The sequence below is a fragment of the Pristiophorus japonicus genome, chromosome 6 (assembly GCF_044704955.1).
Source record: "Pristiophorus japonicus isolate sPriJap1 chromosome 6, sPriJap1.hap1, whole genome shotgun sequence".
In the NCBI taxonomy this organism is placed as follows: Eukaryota; Metazoa; Chordata; class Chondrichthyes; family Pristiophoridae; genus Pristiophorus; species Pristiophorus japonicus.
Genome location: NC_091982.1, coordinates 182,107,451 through 182,131,651, shown reverse-complemented (window position 1 = coordinate 182,131,651; position 24,201 = coordinate 182,107,451). Strand labels below are relative to the sequence as shown.

General features: G+C 43.9%; 1 protein-coding gene across 3 annotated transcripts in view; it reads right to left on the bottom strand.

Moving 5' to 3' along the window:
• Positions 1–24,201, bottom strand: part of dis3l2 (DIS3 like 3'-5' exoribonuclease 2) — a 437,600-nt gene that overhangs the window by 16,761 nt on the left and 396,638 nt on the right. For all 3 annotated transcript variants that reach the window (XM_070883462.1, XM_070883465.1, XM_070883463.1), the window contains exons 16-18: positions 17,605–17,691; positions 11,171–11,318; positions 7,532–7,662 (exon numbers count right to left, since the gene is read on the bottom strand). In XM_070883462.1, coding sequence (XP_070739563.1) covers positions 7,532–7,662; positions 11,171–11,318; positions 17,605–17,691 — 366 coding nt within the window. The remainder of the gene's footprint in view (positions 1–7,531; positions 7,663–11,170; positions 11,319–17,604; positions 17,692–24,201) is intronic.

The window sequence follows — 24,201 nt, the reverse complement described above, 5'->3', positions numbered from 1 at the left end:
TTCCAGTACTACTCTGGTCTTTGACCAAAGTTGTCTTTTTTTTAAAATTCAGGAGCATACTCGGTAAAAGTTCACAGTCTAGTTGACCATCACAACTAGTCTGACCCTGTTCTCATCCAATGTCTATATAATGCAATATACATTCATACATATATGCATTAAACATAAGTACACACACACACATGCACGCATACACACTCGGTAGCTATTGAAAGTAGGAACTCTGCCTGATTTTTTCTGTTCTCAGCACAATCCTGGTCATTATTCATCAGCCCTTTATCGACCACCAAGGAACTATTAGTCATTCATTCATAGATTAATTGTTTTCCCTGTTTAAAAAGTCAAATAAATTCTGGTTCCACTTTATTGACACCATTTTGATACCATACAGGTCACTGGTCAGACTGCATCTAAAGTACTTTGGCCAGTTTTGGTCCCCTCACATGGTGGGTGATCTCATTGCCTTGGTCCAGAGAGCTACAAGAATGATTCCTAGCTTAAAGAACCTGAGCTACTCAGATAGGCTTAAGAACCTTGGTCTATTAACTTTAGAGCATTGTGGACTTGGAGGTGACCTGATAGAGGTCAATAAAATAATCAAAGGGCTGGAAATCATCCTTATTAATAGATTATTCCAGTTTAACAGAGTGGGGAGGAGTAGGGGACACAAGTTTAAACTATGTAAGAAGAGGAATAGACTGGATGTTAGGCAGTTCTTTTCCCCAAGAATTGTGAGCCTCTGGAATACATTGTCAGCTGGTATGGTGGGTGCTGACTCTCGCATGCCTTCAAGAGGGAGCTGGCTAGGTTCCTGACTAGAGCAGAGATCACATCATATAGAAGGTAAGTGTCTATATAGATATCACTTGGTCCATGTGATCTCCTTGACTGGATTCGATTGACTGAGGAGGTCAGAGAGGAATTTTCCAGAGTATTTTTTCCTTTATTAGCCCTGGGTTTTTTCTCTTTTTTTTCTCTCCCAGGAGATTACGTAGATGCGGGGGTGGGTGGGGGGTTGGGAAGAAATGTTTAGCCATGATTAGCCTGAAATAACAGACATCAGCAGAAGAAAGACAGACCGGTGAAATTAGTGCAGATGAAATTTAATGCAGAGAAGTGTGAAGTGATGGGTGAACAGGACATGGTGCATGTTAGGACAAGGGCAGCCGAGTTTTGGATGACCTCAGGATTACGAAGATTAGAATGTGGAATGCTAGCCAGGAGTGCATTGGAATAGTCAAGTCTAGAGGTAAAAAAGGCATGGATGAGGGTTTCAGCAATAGATGAGCTGAAGTAAGGGCGGAAAAGGTGATGTTACGGAGGTGGAAATAGGCGGTCTTAGTTATGCCGCAGATATGTGGTCGGAAGCTCATTTCAGGATCAAATATGATACCAAAGTTGCGAACAGTTTGGTTCAGCCTCAGACAGATGTTATGGGGAGGGATGGAGTCAGTGGCTGGGGAATAGAGTTTGTGGCGGGGACCAAAAACAATGGCTTCGGTCTTTCCAATATTTAATTGGAGAACATTTCTGCTCATCCAGAACTGGATGTCAGAGAAGCAGTCTGACAATTTAGAGCACGTGGAGGGATCGAGAGAAGTGGTGATGAGGTAGAGCTGGGTGTCATCAATGTACATGTGGAAACTGACGCTATGTTTTCGGATGATGTCGCCAAGGGGCAGCATGTCGATGAGAAATAGGAGGGGGGCAAGGATAGATCCTTGGGGGACATCAGAGATAACAATGTGGGAGCGGGAAGAGAAGCCGTTACAGGTGATTCTCTGGCTATGATAGATAAGAATAGAACCAGGCGAATAAAGTCCCACCCAGCTGGACAACGGTGGAGAGGCATTGGAGAGGGATGGAGAGGTCAACCATGTCAAAGACTGCAGACAAGTCAAGAAGGATGAGGAGTGATAAGTTTGCCTTTGTCACAGTCACAAAGGTTGTAATTTGTGATTCTGAAGAGAGCCGTTTCAGTACTGTGGCAGGGTCAGAAACCTGATTGGAGAGATTCAAACATGGAGTTGCGGGAAAGATGGGCATGAATTTGGGAGGCGACAACACGTTCAAGGACTTTGGAGAGGAAAGGGAGGTTGGAGATGGGGCGCTAGTTTGCAAGGACGGAGGGGGTCAAGGGTTGTTTTTGAGGAGAGGGGTGATGACGGCAGATTTGAAGGAGAGGGGGGCAGTACCCGAGGAGAGAGAACCGCTAACATGGGAGACAGAAAAGAAAGTTGGGTGGTCAGCAGTTTGGCGGGAATAAGGTCGAGGGAGCAGGAAGTGGATCTCACGGACAAGATGAGCTCAGAAAGGTCATGAGGGGAGTTCGGAGAGAACTGGAGAAAGGTGCGAGTTCAGGGCTAGGGGAAGGAAGGGAAGTGGCAGAGGTGGCCGAACGGATAGTCTCAATCTCAGAGACAAAAAAGTTCATGAGCTCCTCACACTTGTTGTTGGAGGTGAGGGTGGAGGAGACAGGGGTGAGTGGTTTAAGAAGTCGGTTAGCAGTGGAGAATAGAAGCCAGAGTTTATCTTTGCATTCCAGAATGATTTTGGACTAGTGAGCAATTTTGGCAGACAAGAGCAGGACCCAATAGTTTGCATATACAGGTGCAATGTCCCGAATCCAGCAACCTCGGGACCGAGGCCGAACCGGTTTTCGTATTTTTCTGGATTTCGGAGAAGAAAATCCGACGTCCCAAATCCGGCATCCTCAGGGCCGAGGCCGTGCCAGTTTTCGTATTTTTCCAGATTTCGGGTCAGACATGAAAATAGCGTGTGAGTCAAGTTGGGTCACACATGGGTCAGGGTCGAGGGTCATTTGGCAAGGCTCGGACCGATCGCACGTCGGATGACTCCAACTGCAATGTGCTTTTAAAAAAAATGTCCAGTTTTCGGAATTCCGGATTTGGGACGTTGTATCTGTATTAACATTTCACTTAAGTTGTTGCAGCCACTAAAACCAACTTTAACTTAATCTAGAAAAATGGCCTTGTATCCTAACTGCTTTATAAAACAAATAATCTGGCTATGTCTTGCACACAACTGGGCTGCGGTTTTCATTTTGAATTATGTTTAGGAAAAACAGTTTGCATTTTAACTGTAACCATCTTAAAAGGATGAAATGAATAAAGGTAGTCATTCTGCTTACTTATCACAGGCCGAAAACACCCATCACACTTGTCTAATTGGTTTTAAATAATCACAAGTTCACGTAATCATGCTGATTTGCTCAAATGTAGAACAGGCAAGAAAAACTACCACTATAAATCCTGAACAAGAAATCTGCAAAAGGGTAGCTGATCAGTTTGGTAAAATGTTTTCCCCAAAGCTACCAATCTGCAGTTAGCAACTACCAAAAAACAAAGCAATCAAATTGTTAATATATATTCTCTGCAGCTATCTTGCTTTCTGACCCAATGCATGATATATAACAGCAACAACTTGCATTTGTATAGTGCCTTTGACAGAGCAAAACATCCCAAGGCACTTCACAGGAGGGTAATCATATAAGAGATATTAGGAAAGGTGACCAAAAGCTTGGTCAAAGAGGTATGTTTTAAGGAGAAATGTAAAGGAGAAGAGAAAGGTGGAGAGGTCGAGAGGTTTAGAGAATTAATTCCATAGCTCTGGGCTTAGGCAGCTGAAGGCATGGCTGCCAATGGTGGAGCGAAGGAAATCAGAGAAGCATTTGAAATAAAGTAAATGAGTTGACGGCACAAATCATTACAAATGGGTATGATTTGGTGGCCATTACAGAAACATGGTTGCAAGGTGGCCAAGACTGGGAATTAAACATACAGGGGTATCTGACGATTCAGAAAGATAGACAAGAAGGGAAAGGAGGTGGGGTAGCTCTGTTAATAAAGGATGATATCAGGGCAGTTGTGAGGGATGATATTGGCTCCAATGAACAAAATGTTGAATCATTGTGGGTGGAGATTAGAGATAGTAAGGGAAAAAAGTCACTGGTCGGCGTAGTTTATAGGCCCCCAAAAAATAACTTCATGGTGGGGCGGGCAATAATCAAGGGAATAATGGAGGCATGTAAAAAAGGAACGGCAGTAGTTATGGGGGATTTTAACCTACATATCGGTTGGTCAAATCAAATCGCAGGGGGTAGCCTGGAGGAGGAATTCATAGAATGCATACGGGATTGTTTCTTAGAACAGTATGTAACAGAGCCTACAAGGAAGCAAGCCATTTTGGATCTAGTCCTGTGTAACGAGACAGGAAAAATAAACGATCTCCTCGTAAAAGATCCTCTCAGAATGAGTGATCACAATATGGTTGAATTTGTAATACAGATTGAAGATGAGGAAGTTGTGTCAGAAACGAGCGTACAATGCATAAACAAAGGGGACTACAGTGGGATGAGGGCAGAGTTGGCTAAAGTAGACTGGAAACAAGGACTAAACGGTGGCACAATTGAGGAACAGTGGAGGACTTTTAAGGAGCTCTTTCATAATGTGCAACAAAAATATATCCCAGTGAAAAAGAAGGGCGGCAAGAGAAGAGATAACCAGCCGTGGATAACCAAGGAAATAAAGGAAAGTATCAAATCAAAGACCAATGCGTATAAGGTGGCCAAGGTTAGTGGGAAACTAGAGGATTGGGAAAATTTTAAGCAACAGCAAAGAATAACTAAAAAAGCAATAAAGAAAGGGAAGATAGATTACGAAGGTAAACTTGCGCAAAACATAAAAACAGATAGTAAAAGCTTTTACAGATATATAAAACGGAAAAGAGTGACTAAAGTAAAAGTTGGTCGCTTAGAAGATGAAAAGGGGGATTTAATAATGGGAAATGTGGAAATGGCTGAGACCTTAAACAATTATTTTGCTTCCGTCTTCACAGTGGAAGACACAAAAACCATGCCAAAAATTGCTGATCATAGGAATGTGGGAAGGGAGGACCTTGAGATGATCACTATCACTAGGGAGGTAGTGCTGGACAGACTAATGGGACTGAAGGTAGACAAGTCCCCTGGTCCTGATGAAATGCATCCCAGGGTATTAAAAGAGATGGCGGAAGTTATAGCAGATGCATTTGTTATAATCTACCAAAATTCTCTGGACTCTGGGGAGGTACCAGCGGATTGGAAAGCAGCTAATGTAACGCCTCTGTTTAAAAAAGGGGGCAGGCAAAAGGCAGGTAACTATAGGCCGATTAGTTTAACATCTGTAGTGGGGAAAATGCTTGAAACTATCATTAAGGAAGAAATAGCGGGACATCTGGATAGGAATAGTGCAATCAAGCAGACGCAGCATGGATTCATGAAAGGGAAATCATGTTTAACTAATTTACTGGAATTCTTTGAGGATATAACGAGCATGGTGGATAGAGGTGTACCGATGGATGTGATGTATTTAGATTTCCAAAAGGCATTCGATAAGGTGCCACACAAAAGGTTACTGCAGAAGATAAAGGTACGCGGAGTCAGAGGAAATGTATTAGCATGGATAGAGAATTGGCTGGCGAACAGAAAGCAGAGAGTCGGGATAAATGGATCCTTTTCCGGTTGGAAATCAGTGGTTAGTGGTGTGCCACAGGGATCAGTGCTGGGACCACAACTGTTTACAATATACATAGATGACCTAGAAGAGGGGACAGAGTGTAGTGCAACAAAATTTGCAGATGACACTAAGATTAGTGGGAAAGCGGGTTGTGTAGAGGACTCAGAGAGGCTGCAAGGAGATTTGGATAGGTTAAGCGAATGGGCTAAGGTTTGGCAGATGGAATACAATGTCGGAAAGTGTGAGGTCATCCACCTTGGGGAAAAAAAAACAGTCAAAGGGAATATTATTTGAATGGGGAGAAATTACAACATGCTGTGGTGCAGAGGGACCTGGGGGTCCTTGTGCATGAAACTCTTGGACCCAAAAGGTTAGTTTGCAGGTGCAGCAGGTAATCAGGAAGGTAAATGGAATGTTGGCCTTCATTGCGAAAGGGATGGAGTACAAAAGCAGGGAGGTGTTGCTGCAACTGTATCGGGTATTGGTGAGGCCGCACCTGGAGTACTGCGTGCAGTTTTGGTCACCTTACTTAAGGAAGGATATACTAGCTTTGGAAGGGGTACAGAGACGATTCACTAGGCTGATTCGAGAAATGAGGGGGTTACCTTATGATGATAGATTGAGTAGACTGGGTCTTTACTCCTTGGAGTTCAGAAGGATGAGGGGTGATCTTATAGAAACATTTAAAATCATGAAAGGGATAGACAAGATAGAGGCAGAGAGGTTGTTTCCATTGGTGGGGAAGACTAGAACTAGGGGGCACAGCCTCAGCATACAGAGGAGCCCATTTAAAACCGAGTTGAGAAAGAATTTCTTCTCCCAGAGGGTTGTGAATCTGTGGAATTCTCTGCCCAAGGAAGCAGTTGAGGCTAGCTCATTGAATGTTTTCAAGTCAAAGATAGATAGATTTTTAACCAATAAGGGAATTAAGGGTTACGGGGAGAGGGCGGGTAAGTGGAGCTGAGTCCACGACCAGATCAGCCATGATCTTATTGAATGGCGGAGCAGGCTCGAGGGGCTAGATGGCCTACTCCTGTTCCTAATTCTTATGTTCTTATGTTCTTATAAGAGGCCAGAATGGGATGAGTTGCAGAGATCTCGGAGGGCTGTAGGTTACAGAGATAGGGCGAGGCAAGGCCTTGGAGGGATTTGAACACAAAGATGAGAATTTTAAAATCAGGGCGTTGGCGTATTGGGAGTCAATGTAGGTCAGCAAGCACAGAGGTGCTGGGTGAATAAGACTTGGTGCGAAAGGATACCCCAGCAATTAAATTTATGACACAATAATTACATCAAAAATTACATAGTTCTTATAAAACACTGAACTTATCTATGGATGTATAACTTTCTCCAGAGGCCTTCACCCCTCTCTGACACTCTTCTCCCCCTTCAGCTTCCTCAGTCCAAGCTGACACTCATCTCCCTCCCGTTAGCCATTTTTTCCCGTTGGTACCCTTTCTCCCCACTTCCTCTTTGTTAATGCTGATATTGTCTTTGTCCCCACTTAAGAATGCTGTTTCTATCTTCTTCCCTTTCCCTTCCAATGGAACTGCTCGCAGCTTCTGCTACCTTTTCTCTCCCTCTACTTCCCTCCCCTTCGTTGCCGTTAATTTCTCCCATTCTGTCTTCCTTGAGCGCCACTCCTTATGGAGTCCTGCTGCTAATGGTATTGACTCTGGCTGCTGCAACCACAATGAATTCCCATCAGCAGTATGCAGCAACTGAAATCACTTTGATGAGCAGCAGGACTTGGGGAGGGGTGACACGAAAGGGCAAGAGGACTGGTCTGCACTAATTTTTGTCAGCAAATACTGACGTGGACCAGGCCCAAAGAACACTGATGTTTGGCATGTATGCAATTGCTGCTAGGCCCAAGTCCTCCTTAACAAGGTCCCTTGCAATGTTGACTCCAAAATGATTCAATGCCCCACTCTTCCCATTCCTGCTGTGCCAAGACACATCTCATAGTCAAAACAATTGCAAGCTACCAAATAAATAATTGCAAGTATCCTTACCTTCACAAAAACAGAGAAAAAAATGTCACTGCTAAGTTCTTGCACTTTTTTTGAAGCACTTTTCTTCCCATTGCAATGGTCTGCTTGTTTCTGAATGTCACATTTACTTAGACCAATTTGTCGACCAGAACCTAAAAAATAAAATCCAAAATACCATCTAAAGGATATAAAAAGTCTTATTAACCAACAAATATCTTTAGTAAAATGACCCAAAATGCCTTTATTATATATGATGCTTCATTATTGGTTAGGCTGCAGTTTATAAAACTGGCTAACTATTCCACTGGATAGCTAAGTTTAAATGTTGTATTTACCAAGTGAAATAATTATGTTAGTGCAATGTTTGAATTGATTTTGCAGCTTTTAAAATAATTTAATGCATGGATAATTACATTTAGACTTTGGATTAAACGAAACTTAAATAACGAATGTGATTCAAACAGAACAGGACACTGTCTAATCAGTTCAATGTAGTTAAGTGGGAGTTCATACTGTCATGTATGTCGACCATGTATACTAACTGTCAAGTCACATAAGGTGTGCCACGAGGGGACACTGAGGTGGGAGACCTGAGGGTCACCTGCATTGATGTGCAGGACCCAGTATAAAAGGCTGTCTACCATGCTTGTGCCTCACTCTGGAGTTACAATAAATGGGACTAAGGTCGCAACAGTTCAAGTACAATACTCGACCTCATAGAATCGTTCATAAGAGTATTAAAAACATAACACATACAATGGGCTGGATTTTATCAACATCGGCCGGTCCGGGGCGGGCGGCGTCCTTGGTGAGTCCTGACCCCGCAGCTGTATTGATCCGGGCCTCCGACGTGATTTTACCTTGACTGGGTTTGCCTGTCCTGAGAGGTTCCCAGCCAATTAAAAGGAAGCGGGTTTGATGGCGTCATCAGCCAGTTTCCTTAAAGGGACCATGCCCACATACATTTTGACAGTTGTGTTGTCAGTGTTCTACAGCATTGAGGTGCTGCAAACACTGACAAACATTGCATAAAGGTGCACGGCTGCACCTAGGCTCTCCCATGACTCCCTCCAGATGCTTATGGAAGGTGTTACAGCACACAGGGAGGTTCTCTTCCCTTCCAATGGGCAGAAAAGACCGCCCCAGGACACCAACACAGCCTGGTTGCATGTTGTCCAGGAGGGCACAAGCAGGGATATCGTCAGGAGGACCTGGTTGCAGTGACGCAAACCTTTCAATGATCTCAGTGGATCACAAAACGTTACTGCAAAGCCACACTCCACCTCATCGCTGTGCCACTCATCACATCCCCATTCCTTTGCCTTCCTTACCTTACTTGTCCACATCCTTATCCACACCATCCTTCTCACTCTATCTAATTATCACAACCCCATCTCATTCGCCACTCCTTACGCTAACCCTCATCCTTGTCCAATCATACCAACTAACAACACACAAGGGTAGGCACTTGTGTGTTATCGCCAATGCTGATGTAAAGTTTCTGCTAATGAGTTGTCAAACATTGAAATCTATATTTTCAACACTTTGCCTTCTTGGACAGATCTGCGTGCACCTTTGGAAGTGGCTTAGTGAGCTGCAGTGAATGGTGAGACATAATGGTACCCCTTGCAATGGTGATGAGTGTGAAAGGAACGGCTTGGGCATTATAGGGATGTTTTACGGTGTTGGAGTGGGGTGGTGCCAACCTGGCGCATCATGTGGCAGCCAGGGTGTACAGCGTCAAGTGAAGTAAATGTGGCCATGGTGATGTCATCCCTGGCCTCCCAGGTGCTGATGCCCTGTGTCCTGTGCAGCATCAGATGACTGAGGAGGAGGTTGGCATTGTTGTTGGTGATGCTGGTGTGCTTAGTAATGTTGGTGTTGGGGCTGGTCGTGGTGAGATTCTAAGGATCAAGGTGAGATTTTTTCAAGAGCACCGATGCTGGTGGAATAGATGGCAGCTGAAGTTGAGATGACAGAAGCAATCTATCAATGGTGAGATAGGTTGCTACAAGGAGGTGATTTGGAGTTGGATAGAGACTTCACTGCAAACACTTCAAACCTCCATAAAGCTGAAAAGTGTATTTCAAATCCTGAAGGCTCCAGCTTCTTTGATTGGAAATTGAACAGCTGTGAAATGGTACCTTTTTTACTACTTCTGCAGCTGTTAACTAGTCAAACCAATCCAGAGTTGTTGAGAACCCGACACACTTAACTGACGTGATACCCGAGGAATGCTAACCTCGTAAAAAACTTGGAAAAATCCCTTTGACCTGGTAAAATGTTGCTTAAATAGCTTTAAGCAGCTTGTTAACTAGCACAATTGCCTGATGCGTCACTTAGTGCCGGGTTTGCAAACCGCAGCCAGAACCGGCACTTTGGAAATTGACAAGGAGGCGGGTTCAGAACGGACTTTTGCCCCCTGTCAATCACACCCATTTTGACAGCGGGTCCGCCTCCAAATTCGCCCTTGCAGGGCTGGTAAGATTCCGGCCAATATGACTAATTTATTCAATGAACAATAGGCATCAAGATGAACTGTAGTTTCAAATTTCACTAATGTGTTTACCAGTCAAAAAAGCTACAAGTTAGCTTTGTAACTTTCAGTAGTATTTCTTTCAGTTTTAGGTCAGATGTTCCATACCCAGGTATTTGGGATGCTCTTGCATCAATAACTACTCAGAAAAGGGTTAAAACAAAGGTGCAGCAAACAATGCTTATACAGCAAAAAGCTATTTGCTCAAATGTACCCTTTTAACTCTATCCCCAGGGATGATTGCCTGATGAGATCTAGGCAAACAGCATTTGGTGAATGCTATATTGACCTTCAGTTGGACAGCAGTTACCCAATAGATCATCCCCAAGTTAAACAGAACTTAATTTGGAAAGGGCAAATATTGTTGGTTAAAACTGAGCACACATTCAGGGATCCACATTGCTATCTTAATTGCCTACAGATACCCAGCTCCTTTCTTCAACACAAACAAAAGGGAACCAAAGGATTAAAATGGTTTGGAAATATCCATTTAATAATAGGTCGCCTGTGTATCAATACAATGCAATGGCATTTTTAAGATAAGATATCTGGTAAGCTAAAAGACTAGTTCACAGAAAATTCTGAAAATATATTTGTGTGAAAGCAGATGGGAGTCTACTTGCAGAAGCAACTACAAATAGGAACACAACTTTTCATGTTCAGTATTTTACATTAGAAGTTGCAAACAATTTAAATGCAAGGCCAATAGTTGTAGAAGGGATACTGGTCACCTGATAAAGATCAGGAGCTAGAACCCTGATTGTTTTTTTCCTTCGTTCCCGAGTACAGGAATGCTGAAGCCAGTTGTTGTTCCCCAGCTGCTGTCCTGCCTGAGATTAGCTAATTCATTGCACTTTGGGCATTGAACCTGAAAACTTCCAGATATGATTGGCTCAGATAGAGTTTTCATTGGCTGAAAATAAACTCTAAAGGCCTGTTTTCCAGCCAATGGGAACCCTAAGTTCGGAAGACCGAAGTCAATCTTTGATGTGACATCTAAGCATGGCAAAACTCCTGCAGTACAACTCGATTAAAAAACATCATAGTCCAATTTATTTAATATTTCATTTCGTTTCACTATACACACACACAAACTCCTCTGAGGCAAAGATTGTGTAACCTACCAATAGCTGCAGCAAGAAGTCGATGGACAATGATATCAGCATAACGGCGGATGGGCGAAGTGAAGTGAGTGTAGAAAGGCACATTAAGTGCATAATGGCGGAACAATGTTTCATCACAAAGGACTCCAGTACAGAAGTACAGCGCCATCTGGAAAGAGATTAAATACACTTACATTGAAGTCGTCTTCACTGCTGGGACATGTAAAACAATCAATAACAGAACTTGTTATTTTATTAAATTCACAGTATATGGTATAGCTTTTAAAGAAACTTCAGGACCTGTTAGTCGCCATGAATACATAAGCCTCAACTTAATTGAATAGAGGAATCCTATGGGATGGCCAAGTGGAAAGGTGTGTGGAGGGATCCTTCCATTTGAAGAATGAAGACATCTCTGCAAGGTACATTTTAAAATTTTTTCATTCCAGGCATCATTCACACAGGTGAAGACTGACCAATTAATGATGGACGTGCTTATTTGTACTGCAAAAATGGTCAACATGCCCCACCCCTTATTTCTAATTGGTCCCTTTGGAAGATAAGCCACACCCTGAAGTTTCACAGGAATGTGTAACTCGAGCTGCCCATCTCAAGGTCTCACTGAGTTTGCAAATTATAACTCGATCCACTTTGACTTCCTGAAGCAACAGAGGACGGAGCTCCCCAGAAGACAGCAGGGCCAGCCAAAGTCCCTTATCCCAGTCCAAGTGCACGCCTACCCCAGCTGAAGTACCTTACACCAGTCCAAGTGTATGCCTCCCCCTGCCAAAGTGCCTTACCCCACTACAAGTACTTCCATCCCCCAGCCAAAGTGCCTTACCCCAGTCCAAATACTTTCTTCCCCCAGCCAAAATGCCTTACCTCAGTCTAAGTGCAGGTCTCCCCCAGCTGAAGTGCCTTACCCCAGTCCAAGTGCATGCACCCCCCCACCATAGAGGGGGCATTGTCGGGATTGTTAACGGGTCTATTGTGTATGAAGTGAATAGTGACAGTGTTGTGACTTCTGGATATTATCCACTCCAACGATGTCCCTTGTAGGGGGTTGGAAGAACGTGATCTATTTTCCCCGAGTTACTACCACCCCCTCCGCCCCCACCCCCCCGTGTATCTCTCTCTCTCTTCCCCCCCCCCCCCAACCAGTCTCTCTCTCTCCCCCTCCCCCCAAACAGGCTTTCTCTCTCTCCCTCCCTCCCTCCAACGCGGCCCAGCGGAGAGCTCGGGTCGGGTCGCTAAATCACCGGGGAAATAAGAACTCCAGAAACAGGGAAATTATCTCCAGGCTCGGGACTGCTCGGTCGGGGGACCAGCGGGGAACTTGCGGCTCATGGGAGGCAGGGGCCCGATCGGAGGCTCGCAGCTCAACGGGAGGCTCGGGGCTTGGGGCCTGGTCGGCTGGAGGAACAGCAGCCTGCAGCCATCGGGCGCGGGGTGGAGGGGGGGGAAAGAGAGTTGGAGCTTCATGTCCTGCTTCTGGCACCACGTGGATGGAATGATTCGACTGGGGGAGGGGCGGAGCTTAAAAAATGCAATACGGGCCGAGGGCGGCGGCGGCGGGATGGACAGATGCCTGTCTGCCAAAAAAGTGCAGTACACAGGGGACAGGGCTTGTCACCTGTGTGTCAAAAAAAGTACAGTACAAAAAGTTAGTCCCATTAAGGATATTGGAGGTGAAGGGGGCCTTCTGGCCAGAAAAGTCCCATGTCAAAGTGGACGTCCCAAAATTTGTGTTCTGTACAGTTGCTCAACTAAACAGCAAAGTTCAGTGTTTACAAATGGCCTCAATAGTTAATGGAATTAGACTGCAGCATCACTCGGTACCACAGGGAGAGAAAGTGTGCTCAAGGGCACAGGATATAAAGCAGGTGAATAGTGATAATACAATAAAGTGGAGAAACCTGCAATTTCTACTCTTTCATGCCAACGATTATTATTCCAATAAATAGATTTAATTTCATTTTAATATAAGAAAGGAGTTAGAATTTGTACAGCGAGCAACTTCCTAACTTTAAGGCTAATTTCATTTCTCCTATCAGTAATATTAGTGGGCCGTTTTTTTTGTACTCTCAAAAATTTGCTACTTACATCTTCAAAAAAATATTAAATAATGATGTGCTGCCTTTCCTTCTGCTATACAAATCAGTTTTATATTTTATGTACGTTTCTTTAGTGACTGATTCATTCCTTTTCCACTGCAATGGTTTTGTTTGCAACACATTGTTGTAGATTACATCTAAAATACAGTGTACATGATACAGTGAGATAGAATTGTTCTCATTTGCAATTTTGTGCGTGATAGAAGAGGAAATTGAGCAGCCAAATGTAAACAGTGGTCAGGGCTGGGTCCATTGCTGTTCTCAATACATATAGATGATTGGAACTTTGGCATAGAGAGCACAATTTTTTACTTTGCCGAAGACATAAAATTAGAGGGTTTGGTACACAATGAAGATTGTGTGGAAGACACAGGCAGGATAGCAGCAAGGGCAGGCAGCTGGCAGATGAAATTTGTGAGCTGTCTGCCACTTCTAATGCATGTTAAAAATTCAATTTTCAATAGAGGAAGGCTCAGGAAATATGCAACACTGGATAAAAGAGGATTGCTTAGAAAAATGCTGATTTCGAATAAGTCATGCCATTTTGGAAACTTTTTTTAGTTTCTTGTTTGTCAGTGAGATTAGAAGCTGCAAACGATCCATCATCATCATCATAGGCAGTCCTTTGAAATCGAGGAAGACTTGCTTCCACTCTAAAAATGAGTTCTTAGGTAACTGAACAGTCCAATACAGGAATTACAGTCTCTGTCACAGGTGGGACAGACAGTCATTGAAGGAAAGGGTGGGTGGGGAGTCTGGTTTACCGCACGCTCCTTCCACTGCCTGCTTTTGTTTTCTGCATGCTCTCGGCGACGAGACTAGAGGTGCTCAGTGTCCTCCCGGATGCTCTTCCTCCACTTAGGGCAGTCTTTGGCCAGGGACTCCCAGGTGTCGGTGGGGATGTTGCATTTTATCAAGCAGGCTTTGAGGGTGTCCTTGAAATGTTTCCTCTGCCCACCTGGGGCTCGCTTGCCGTGTAGGAGTTCCGAGTAGAGCGCTTGCTTTGGGAGTCTTATGTTAGGCATGCAAACAATGTGTATATCCTTATCGTTTGCAAAAAAAATTTTTTTGCAAACAATCTCATCATCATCATAGGCAGTCCCTCGGAATCGAGGAAGACTCCGATAAGGATATAATGAATGATGCGTCAATTTCCACATCATATTAATAGTGGAAGGAATTGAATTTGTATAGTGTTGGACTTCAAATTCACATTGCTCTTTCAGAATGTAAGACTTCAAACACCAATCTATTCCCTACCCAGCCAACATAAGTAATTCAAACACATCAATTAATGTGAATTTCACTTAAGTATATACAAGACAAACTATTAAAATTGATATATCAAAGGTTAGTGGTCCAAAAGGAGTATATGAAAAGACACAAGGGGCTGGATTTTCCGGTCCTTTGCACTCTGGGTTTCGTCCCGGAGCGGCAAGAAAGGCGGTGTTCAGTTCTCTTGTGCCCCTTCGACCTGTTTTTACGGCGGCGCTCAGCAGCACTGCCGGGAAGAGCTGCACTGGGAGTGCAACGCCTCTCGTTGCGACACCATCTGAGTTTTGACTCCTGCCCGACCCGTACGCCTGGAATCGCGCCAGTGTTTGTTCTTTTAATTTTTTTTAGCAATTTGTGTTGTGGTGGTGTGGGCAATGTTTTGGGAATGTTTTGTGTTTTTTTTTTAAGTCCCCCATCCTCCCTCTCCCCGCCACCCCAAAGGCCTCTCTTGGAGCACACACAGCCTGGCACTTTAGTTCACGCCTCGAAAAGTATACAACGCCTCCCTTTGCGCTGCGCTCCCGGCGCAAGGCCCAGATGGCGAAAATTCCTTACCAAAGCGCAGACTATACCCAGCCGGTAACTTTCCCGTCGTGCCTCCGTTTTCACCCCGAAAACAGAAAAGCCTAAAATCCAGCCAATGTATAGTAAATCATTTGATGTATGCTTTGCACATTATTACATGCGGAATAAATTGAAAGCACAACATCAAGTTACACAGTGAATGCAATGAAACCTTAATCATGGGGCAGAAAACTTCTTGCTGGTTTTGTCTTTGTAACTGCATTGAACCAATTGTTCAAAGGCAGTACAGACTAGAAGATTTCTGATTCAGATTGTTAAACTCTATAGAGATGAGAAATTTGCCAAAATTTACATCAATACGATTAAGTTATGCAAGAACAAATTTCTTACTATTTTAAACATACTGTCATATAACGAGGGAATCTATTTTTGATTCAGTGTATTATTGCAATGGCATGATAATAAACATTAGGGTTTAGGAATAGAAGTACAATTTTCACAAATAGATACACCATTGAGTTACAGTAAAAAATTATGTACTTGAAATTATAATTATTTGAACATGGAAAAGTATTTCTGGCTGGTGTAAATCACACTGGTGAAACTGTGCCAATACTGAGAATTAAGAGGAATGAGGACGAACAAAGAGATGCGAGGAAGGCCATCAAATAATTTGTCTTCGATTTACTCTAAAAGCACTGATGAATGTTTGAAATGTTTTTCATCTACATTCACCTTCTTTCATGCGCCCTCAAAACATTTCCATACTGTCTTCCTATCGCTATTCATCTCATTCAGCTGTGAGGGTGGCAACAATCCAAGTGTTATACTTCATTGCTATATTTCTCTACCCCCATCACAGAGGTGAAGTTATTACCTTCTCTACTGTGAAGAAGCCTACCTCTATTTGCACCAGTGGGGCTGGTATTTTGATGTGATAAGTACCATGAGATCATGGGGTATCTTAATCAGTACACGACTAGACTGGTTCATACCTGTATAGAGTGCAATAATGGAAAATATTCCAATCATATTATTGTACTCTGTTGTTTAGTAAATATAAAGCACACATGCTGAACCTTTAATAATAATCATTCACTATTAAAAAATCTATTTTTTGTCATTTCTTCCTGCAATTGCCAATTGGGGGAATATTGCAATCGGTATTACTACTACATTTTTAAATAGTGGATATGGACTGTTACAATTAACTTCACAATGTACTGCACAGTGAATGTGTAAATAACAATATTCATTACACTAGCATATAATTTATGATTTAAAAAATTCTTCTCCAAGAATCATAAAAGACAAATTCCATCTTAAATTAAATATCTATGTTTTTAAAGCAATAGAGATGCTCCCGTTAATTACCAATATCGCAAAAAGCACCTCTAAACAACCATACCCGAATACCAGATGTGAACTAACAGCCTGAAAGCTGAGTGACTGGTTTTGTGAAAAATTGTGTGCCATATTCCTTGAAAATTATGTTTATAAGAAATAAAGTCCTGCTGGTTTTATCATGGCTCTTCATCACAGATTTGACTGACATAGCCACATATATAATTCTGTCACAATATTTAATGGAGACTGTCTGAATCTCTAAAATGTTCAGGAGCAACCTCTCTGCTTTGAAAAATATATATTTTTTAGTTTGATTTGACTTTCTTAATAGATGCTTGATGATGACTAAAAAAAAATTAGATACAACAGATGAATTTACAAAATTGGGAAACAAAAAGTTGGGTTTGGCTTGTATCCAACTTCATTAGTTTTGTAAACTTACCAGTATGACTGCAGGCAACTGCTGATATATTAACAGTCCCACAAGGAAATGAGATAATTAAAATGATGACAATCAACTGAAAGTTTGAAAGATGATGAATTGACAAGTTGATCTGTTTTCAGTTTGTTATTTTGACGTTAAACTGTGATTGACTGCATCTTTTTAGCAAACAAATATGATTTAGTGGCTTTCTGAAGCAAAACTGGGGAAGAACAATATATGTCCTGCCTCTCATTCATTTTCCTACAACTGTATTACAATATGTCAAAAGCATGTACTCAAGTATTCAACTGTGAATTACGGTGTAGTGAACTTACAATATTTATGTACTTTTTTGGGCAAATTCCTTATTTGTGAAGCCCAACAATCAGAAGTAGGAAAGTAATGCCCTGTACAGAACTTGAGGACCATACAGTTCTCAAGACAAAATGAACATCAGCTCTTTGTGATCAAGGCTTCAATGTACTATTAGCATAATGCTTTTTTATCAAACATTCTGTTTGTACAGTCAACTTAAATTTGAGCAGGGTATATTACATTAAGTTGGATAGACTTCCAGAAATGCAGATAAATTTGTCCAATATAAAGTTTAACTGTAAATTACAATGTATTTATCATTACATGCCTATACATTTGTACCAGAGTTCAAGTATGTCGCCTTGAAATCCAGAATCATGAACATTTTTGTAAGCAGACTAACATACTATTTTTGTACAAACAAGAGATCTCTGGAAAATTTAAAGTTCTCTCACCTGCATTGGTCGAGAGCACATGTGGGTCAGCACTTCTTTCCTGGCGGCAGAATATTGGTCTGTTCCTAGAGTTTTATTTAAACTCATCTGTTACACAAAGCAGCAATAAAAAAAATTACTTTTGGATCCATGTTGCCATCACAAATTGTAATATATATATATATATACACACCTAATCAGAAAAGATATTTAGGAAGCGAAATTGCCCCTTTTTTGCACCTCATTCGTGCCTCCGGCGGGGGGGGGGGGGGGGGGCGCTAACGGGATGCAATGCAGTTTTCGCTCGGGGGGGGGAGGGGGGGCGCGACCATCTCCCGTGAAATTGGCCTGGAGGTTTGGGGGGGGGTGCTGTCCCTAGGTCGGCATGCAACCAGCGATGACTTCATTGCCATGCACGCTGATCCCTCACCGCCCCAAGCTGACCCCTTTCCGCCCCACGGGGGAAATTGCCCCACAGGCTGCGAGGCTAGCACGAGCGGATGTCAACGCCAGCTTCGTGGGTTGCGAAGCTGGCGGACATTCGCTGTCGGGGTATTATATAAACAGGAGGCCTTTAAAGACCTGGGTCGCCATCTTTGTTGGTCGGCCGACTCCTTGAGTCGTCCTGACCATCGTGCAGTCCGGCACTCCGTCTTGGGTGCCAGGCAGCTTGCCTGGTCTCATGCATCCCTGCTGGCCCACTGGCGACCACCAAAGGGCCGTGCAGAGTGCGTAGCAGCCCTCCCCTTTAACAGAAGGGGAGTAGGATGTAGCGCATTTACGCTACACTACCGTCCCAGTACCGCCCCTCAAACCGCGCTCCGCTTCCTTTGAGTTGTGGAAGACCTAATGGCAAGGTTAATTCCTCATATTCCTCTGGTTGGCAAACATCAGGTTAAAGATATTTATAATGAGTATTTTGAGAAACGGTGAAAATATTATCAAAACAGGTTATACAGTAATTTTCACTGTTGTATGAAAGGTGATTGTCACAATCCCAATCTGTAATAGCTGAAAGGTTTCTGATGAGTCCTCTGCCACCAACATGAAGGGAAAAAGGAATTGGATCTACACTTGTATCTAAGATTTAATACATAATGCCTGATTTGACTTGCTTTAAATCACCTTAAATTAAACCAAATGAATTCACAGAATCATATCTTTCAGCCAACATCCCAGACTCCTCCATCACGATCCCTGGATATGTCCTGTCCTACCGGCAGGAAAGACCCACAGTGGTATACAGTCGGGAGCGAATGGCCCTGGGAGCCCTCAACATTGACTCTGGACACCATGAAGTCTCTTGCCATCAGGTCAAACATGGGCAGCAGACTAGGAAAAGGGGAGGTGCAACGAGAACTGGGTGTCATGGTTCATCAGTCACTGAAAGTAGGCACGCAGGTACAGGAAGGCGGCAAATGGTATGTTGGCCTTCATAGCTAGGGGATTTGAATATAGAAGCAGGGAGGTCTTACTGCAGTTGTACAGGGCCTTAGTGAGGCCTCACCTGGAATATATAGATGACCTGGAAGAGGGGACGGAGTGTAGTGTAACAAAATTTGCAGATGACACAAAGATTAGTGGGAAAGCGGGTTGTGTAGAGGACACAGAGAGGCTGCAAAGAGATTTAGATAGGTTAAGCGAATGGGCTAAGGTTTGGCAGATGGAATACAATGTCGGAAAATGTGAGGTTATCCACCTTGGGAAAAAAACAGTGAAAGGGAATATTATTTGAATGGGGAGCAATTACAACATGCTGCGGTGCAGAGGGACCTGGGGGTCCTTGTGCATGAATCCCAAAAAGTTAGTTTGCAGGTGCAGCAGGTAATCAGGAAGGCGAATGGAATGTTGGCCTTCATTGCAAGAGGGATGGAGTACAAAAGCAGGGAGGTCCTGCTGAAACTGTACAGGATATTGGTGAGGCTGCACCTGGAGTACTGCGTGCAGTTTTGGTCACCTTACTTAAGGAAGGATATACTAGCCTTCGAGGGGGTACAGAGACGATTCACTAGGCTGATTCCGGAGATGAGGGGGTTACCTTATGATGATAGATTGAGTAGACTGGGTCTTACTTGTTGGAGTTCAGAAGGATGAGGGGTGATCTTATACAAACATTTAAAATAATGAAAGGGATAGACAAGATAGAGGCAGAGAGGTTGTTTCCACTGGTTGGGGAGACTAGAACTAGGGGGCACAGCCTCAAAATACGGGGGAGCCAATTTAAAACCGAGTTGAGAAGGAATTTCTTCTCCCAGAGGGCTGTGAATCTGTGGAATTCTCTGCCCAAGGAAGCAGTTGAGGCTAGCTCATTGAATGTATTCAAATCACAGATAGCTAGATTTTTAACCAATAAGGGAATTGAGGGTTATGGGGAGCGGACGGGTAAGTGGAGCTGAGTCCACGGCCAGATCAGCCATGATCTTTTTGAATGGCAGAGCAGGCTCGAGGGGCTAGATGGCCTATTCCTGTTCCTAATTCTTATGTTCTTATAATGTGTTCAGTTTTGGTCTCCTAGTCTGAGGAAGGACTTTCTTGCTATTGAGGGAGTGCAGCGAAGGTTCACCAGACTGATTCCAGGGATGGTTGGGCTGTCATATGAGGAGAGACTAGATCAACTGGGCCTTTATTCACTGGAGTTTAGAAGGATGAGAGGGGATCTCATAGAAACATATAACAATCTGACAGGACTGGAGAGGTTAGATGCGGGAAGAATGTTCCCGATGTTGGGGAAGTCCAGAACCAGGGGACATAGTCTTAGGACTGAGATGAGGAGAAAATTCTTCACTCAGAGAGTTGTTAACCTGTGGAATTCCCTGCAGCAGAGAGTTGTTGATGCCAGTTCACTGGATATATTCAAGAGGGAGTTAGATGAAGGGGAAGGGGTTCAAGGGGTATGGAGAGAAAGCAGGAAAGGGGTACTGAAGGATTGATCAGCCATGATCTTATTGAATGGCGGTGCAGGCTTGAAGGGCCGAATGGCCTACTCCTGCACCTATTTTTCTATGAAACCTCTGCTGATTACCACCGACCACCTTCACTCAGCTGATGAATCAGTACACCTCCATGTTGAACACTACTTGGAAGAAGCACCGAGGGCAGCAAGGGCACAAAATGTACTCTGTGTGGGGGACTTCAATGTCCATCACCAAGAGTGTCTTGGTAGTACATCTACTGACTGAGCCCAGAAGGTCACAGCTGCCAGGCTGGGCTTGCGGCAGGTGGTGAGAACCAAAATGAGGGAAAAATCTCCTTTACTTCATTCTCACCAATCAACCTGTCGCAAATGCATCTGTCCATGACAGTATTGGTAGGAGTAACCGCACAGTCCTTGTGGAGACGAAGTCCCAACTTCCACTGAGGATACCCTCCATCGTGTTCTGCAACACTACCACCGTGCTAAATGGGATAGATTCAAAACAAAGCTAGCAGCTCAAAATTGGACATCCATGAGGCGCTGTGGGCCATCAGCAGCAGCAGAATTGTATTCCACCACAATCTGTAACCTCATGGCCTGGCATATCTCTCACTCTGCCATTACCATCAAGCCAGTGGACCAACCCTGGTTCCTTGAGTGTAAAAGAGCATGCAAGGAGGAGTACCAGACGTCCCTAAAAATGAGGTGCCAAACTGGTAAAGCTACAACACAGGAATACATGCATGCTAAACAGCAGAAGCAGCATGCTATAGAACAACCCCATCCTCAATGATGGCGGAGCCCAGCACTCGAGTGCAAAAGACAAGGCTAAAGCGTTTGCAACCATCTTCAACCAGAAGTGCCGAGTGGATGATCCATCTCAGCCTCTTCCTGCAGTCTTCACCATTACAAAAGGCAGTCTTCAGCCAATTCGATTCACTCCACATGAAATCAACAAATGGCTGAGCATACTGGATACTTGTGTTCCAGAACGAGCCACACCTCTAGCCAAGCTATTCCCGCACCGCTACAACACTGCCATCTACTCAACAAAGTGGTAAATTGCCCAGATATGTCGTGTCCACAAAAACAGGACAAATCCAATCCGGCAAATTACCGCCCCAGCAGCCTACTCTCAATCATCAGCAAAGTGATGGAAGGGGTCGTTGACAGCTATCAAGCGGCACTTACTCACCAATAATATTCTCAACGTTGTCCAGTTTGGGTTCCGCCAGGACCATTTGACTCCAGACCTCATTACAGCCTTGGTCCAGGCATGGACGAAAGAGCTGAATTCTAGAGGTGAGGCGTGAGTGACTGCCCTTGACATGAAGGCAGCATTTGACCGAGTGTGGCACCAAGGAGCCCTAGTAAAATTGAAGTCAATCGAAATCAGGGGAAACTCTCTGTTGGCTGATGTTCTACCTAGCACAATGGAAGATGGTTGTGGTTGTTGGTGGCTAATCATCTCAGCCCTAGGACGTTGCTGCAGGGGTTCCTCAGGGTACTGTCCTAGGCCCAACCACCTTCAGCTGCTTCATCAAAGACCTTGATCAGGAGTGGGGATATTCATAAGATAAGTGGGGAAATTTGCTTTTGATTGCAGTGTTCAATTTCATTCGCATCCCCTCAGATAAGGGTGCAGTCCATGCCCGCAAGCAGCAAGTCCTGCATAACATTCAGGCATGGGCTGAAAAGTGGCAAGTAACATTCGCGCCACACAACTGCCAGCGCATCATGACTGCACTGTGCACCATCTACAAGATACACTGCAGCAACTTGCCAAGGCTTCTTTGACAGCACTTCCCAAGTCCGCGACCTCAACCAACAAGAAGGAAAAGGGCAGCAGGCGCATGGAACATCACCACCTCCAAAGTCCCCCTCCATGTCACACACGATCCTGCCTTGGAAATAGTTTGCCTTTCCTTCATTGTCGTTGGGTCAAAGTCCTGGAACTCCCTCCATAACAGCACTGTGGCAGTACCTTCATCACACGGATTGCAGCGGTTCAAGCATGTCCTCCGTGTGAAGATGGGACTTTGTCTCCACAATGACTGTGTGGTGGTCGCTGCTACCAATGCTGTCTTGGACAGATGCATCTGCGGCAGGTAGATTGTTGAGGATGAGGTCAAGTAGGTTTTTTCCCTCGTGTTGATTCTCTCACCACCTGCTGCAGACCCAGTCTGGCAGCTATGTCCTTCAGGACTCGGCCAGCTCGGTCAGTAGTGGTGCTACCGAGCCAGTTCTGATGATGAACATTGAAGTCCCCCACCCAGAGTACATTCTGTGCCCTTACTACTCTCAGTGCTTCTTCCAAGTGGTGTTCAACATGGAGGAGTACTGATTCATCAGATGAGGGAGGGCAATAGTTGGTAATCGGGAGGAGGTTTCCTTGCCCATGCTTGACTTGAAGCCATAAGACTTCATGGGGTCCGGAGACAATGTTGAGGACTCCCAAGGCCACTCCCTCCTGACTAAATACCACTGTATTTTCGATTTATTTAATGAACTAAATTTAATTTTGCCAGCTGCCATGGTGGAAATTGAACTGATGTCTCTGGATCATTCGTCCAGGCCTCTGGATAGCTAGTCCAGTTACCACTATGCTACCGTTCCCAGTTATTAGAACAGCAGCTTGTATTTATATAGCGCCTTTAACACAGTGAAACATCCCAAGGTGCTTCACAGGAGTATTATGAGATAAAAAATATGACACCGAGCCACTAAGGAAAAATTAGGGCAAGTGACCAAACGCTTGGTCAAAGAGGTAGGTTTTAAGGAGCGTCTTGAAAGAGAAAAGAGAGGTAGAGAGGCGGAGAGGTTTAGGCAGAGAATTCTAGAGCTTAGAGCCTCGGCAACAGAAGGCATGGCCACCAATGGTTGAGCGATTATAATCAGGGATGCTCAAGAGGGCAGAATTAGGGGAGCGCAGACATCTCAGGTGGTTGTTGAGCTGGAGGAGATGACAGAAATAGGGAGGGGCGAGGCCACGGAGGGATTTGAAAACAAGGACGAGAATTTTGAAATCGCGGCGTTGCTTATGTCGGTCATCGAGCACATGGGTGATGTGTGAGCAGGACTTGGTATGAGTTAGGACACAGACAGACGAGTTTTGGATCACCTCTAGTTTACGTATTGTAGAATGTGGGAGGCCAGCCAGGAGTATGTTGGAATAGTCAAGATGTGCGGTAACAAAGGCATAAATGATCTCGTAGTAAAGGATCCTCTAAGAATGAGTGACCGTAACATGGTTAAATTTCAAATTCAGTTGGAAGGTGAGAAAGTTGGTTCTCAAACCAGTGTCCTAAGCTTAAATAAAGGAGACTACAAAAGGTATGAGGGCAGACTTAGCTAAAAGTGGACTGGGAAAAGACATCAAAGTATGGGACGGTTGATGAACAGTGGCAGACATTTAAGGAGTTATTTCATAACTCTCAACAAAAATATATCCCAATGAGAAGGAAAGACTGTAAGAGAAGGAATAACCATCCGTGGCTAACTAAGGAAATAAGGGATGGTATCAAAATGAAAACAATGTGGCCAAGACTAGTGCAAGGCCAAAGGATTGGGAAACTTGTAAAATCCAGCAAAGAATGACTAAAAAAAAAGGGAGGGAAGACATATTATGAAATTAAACTCGCACAAAATATAAAAACAGATAGTAAGAGTTTCTACAGGTACATAAAAGGAAAAGAGTGGCTAAA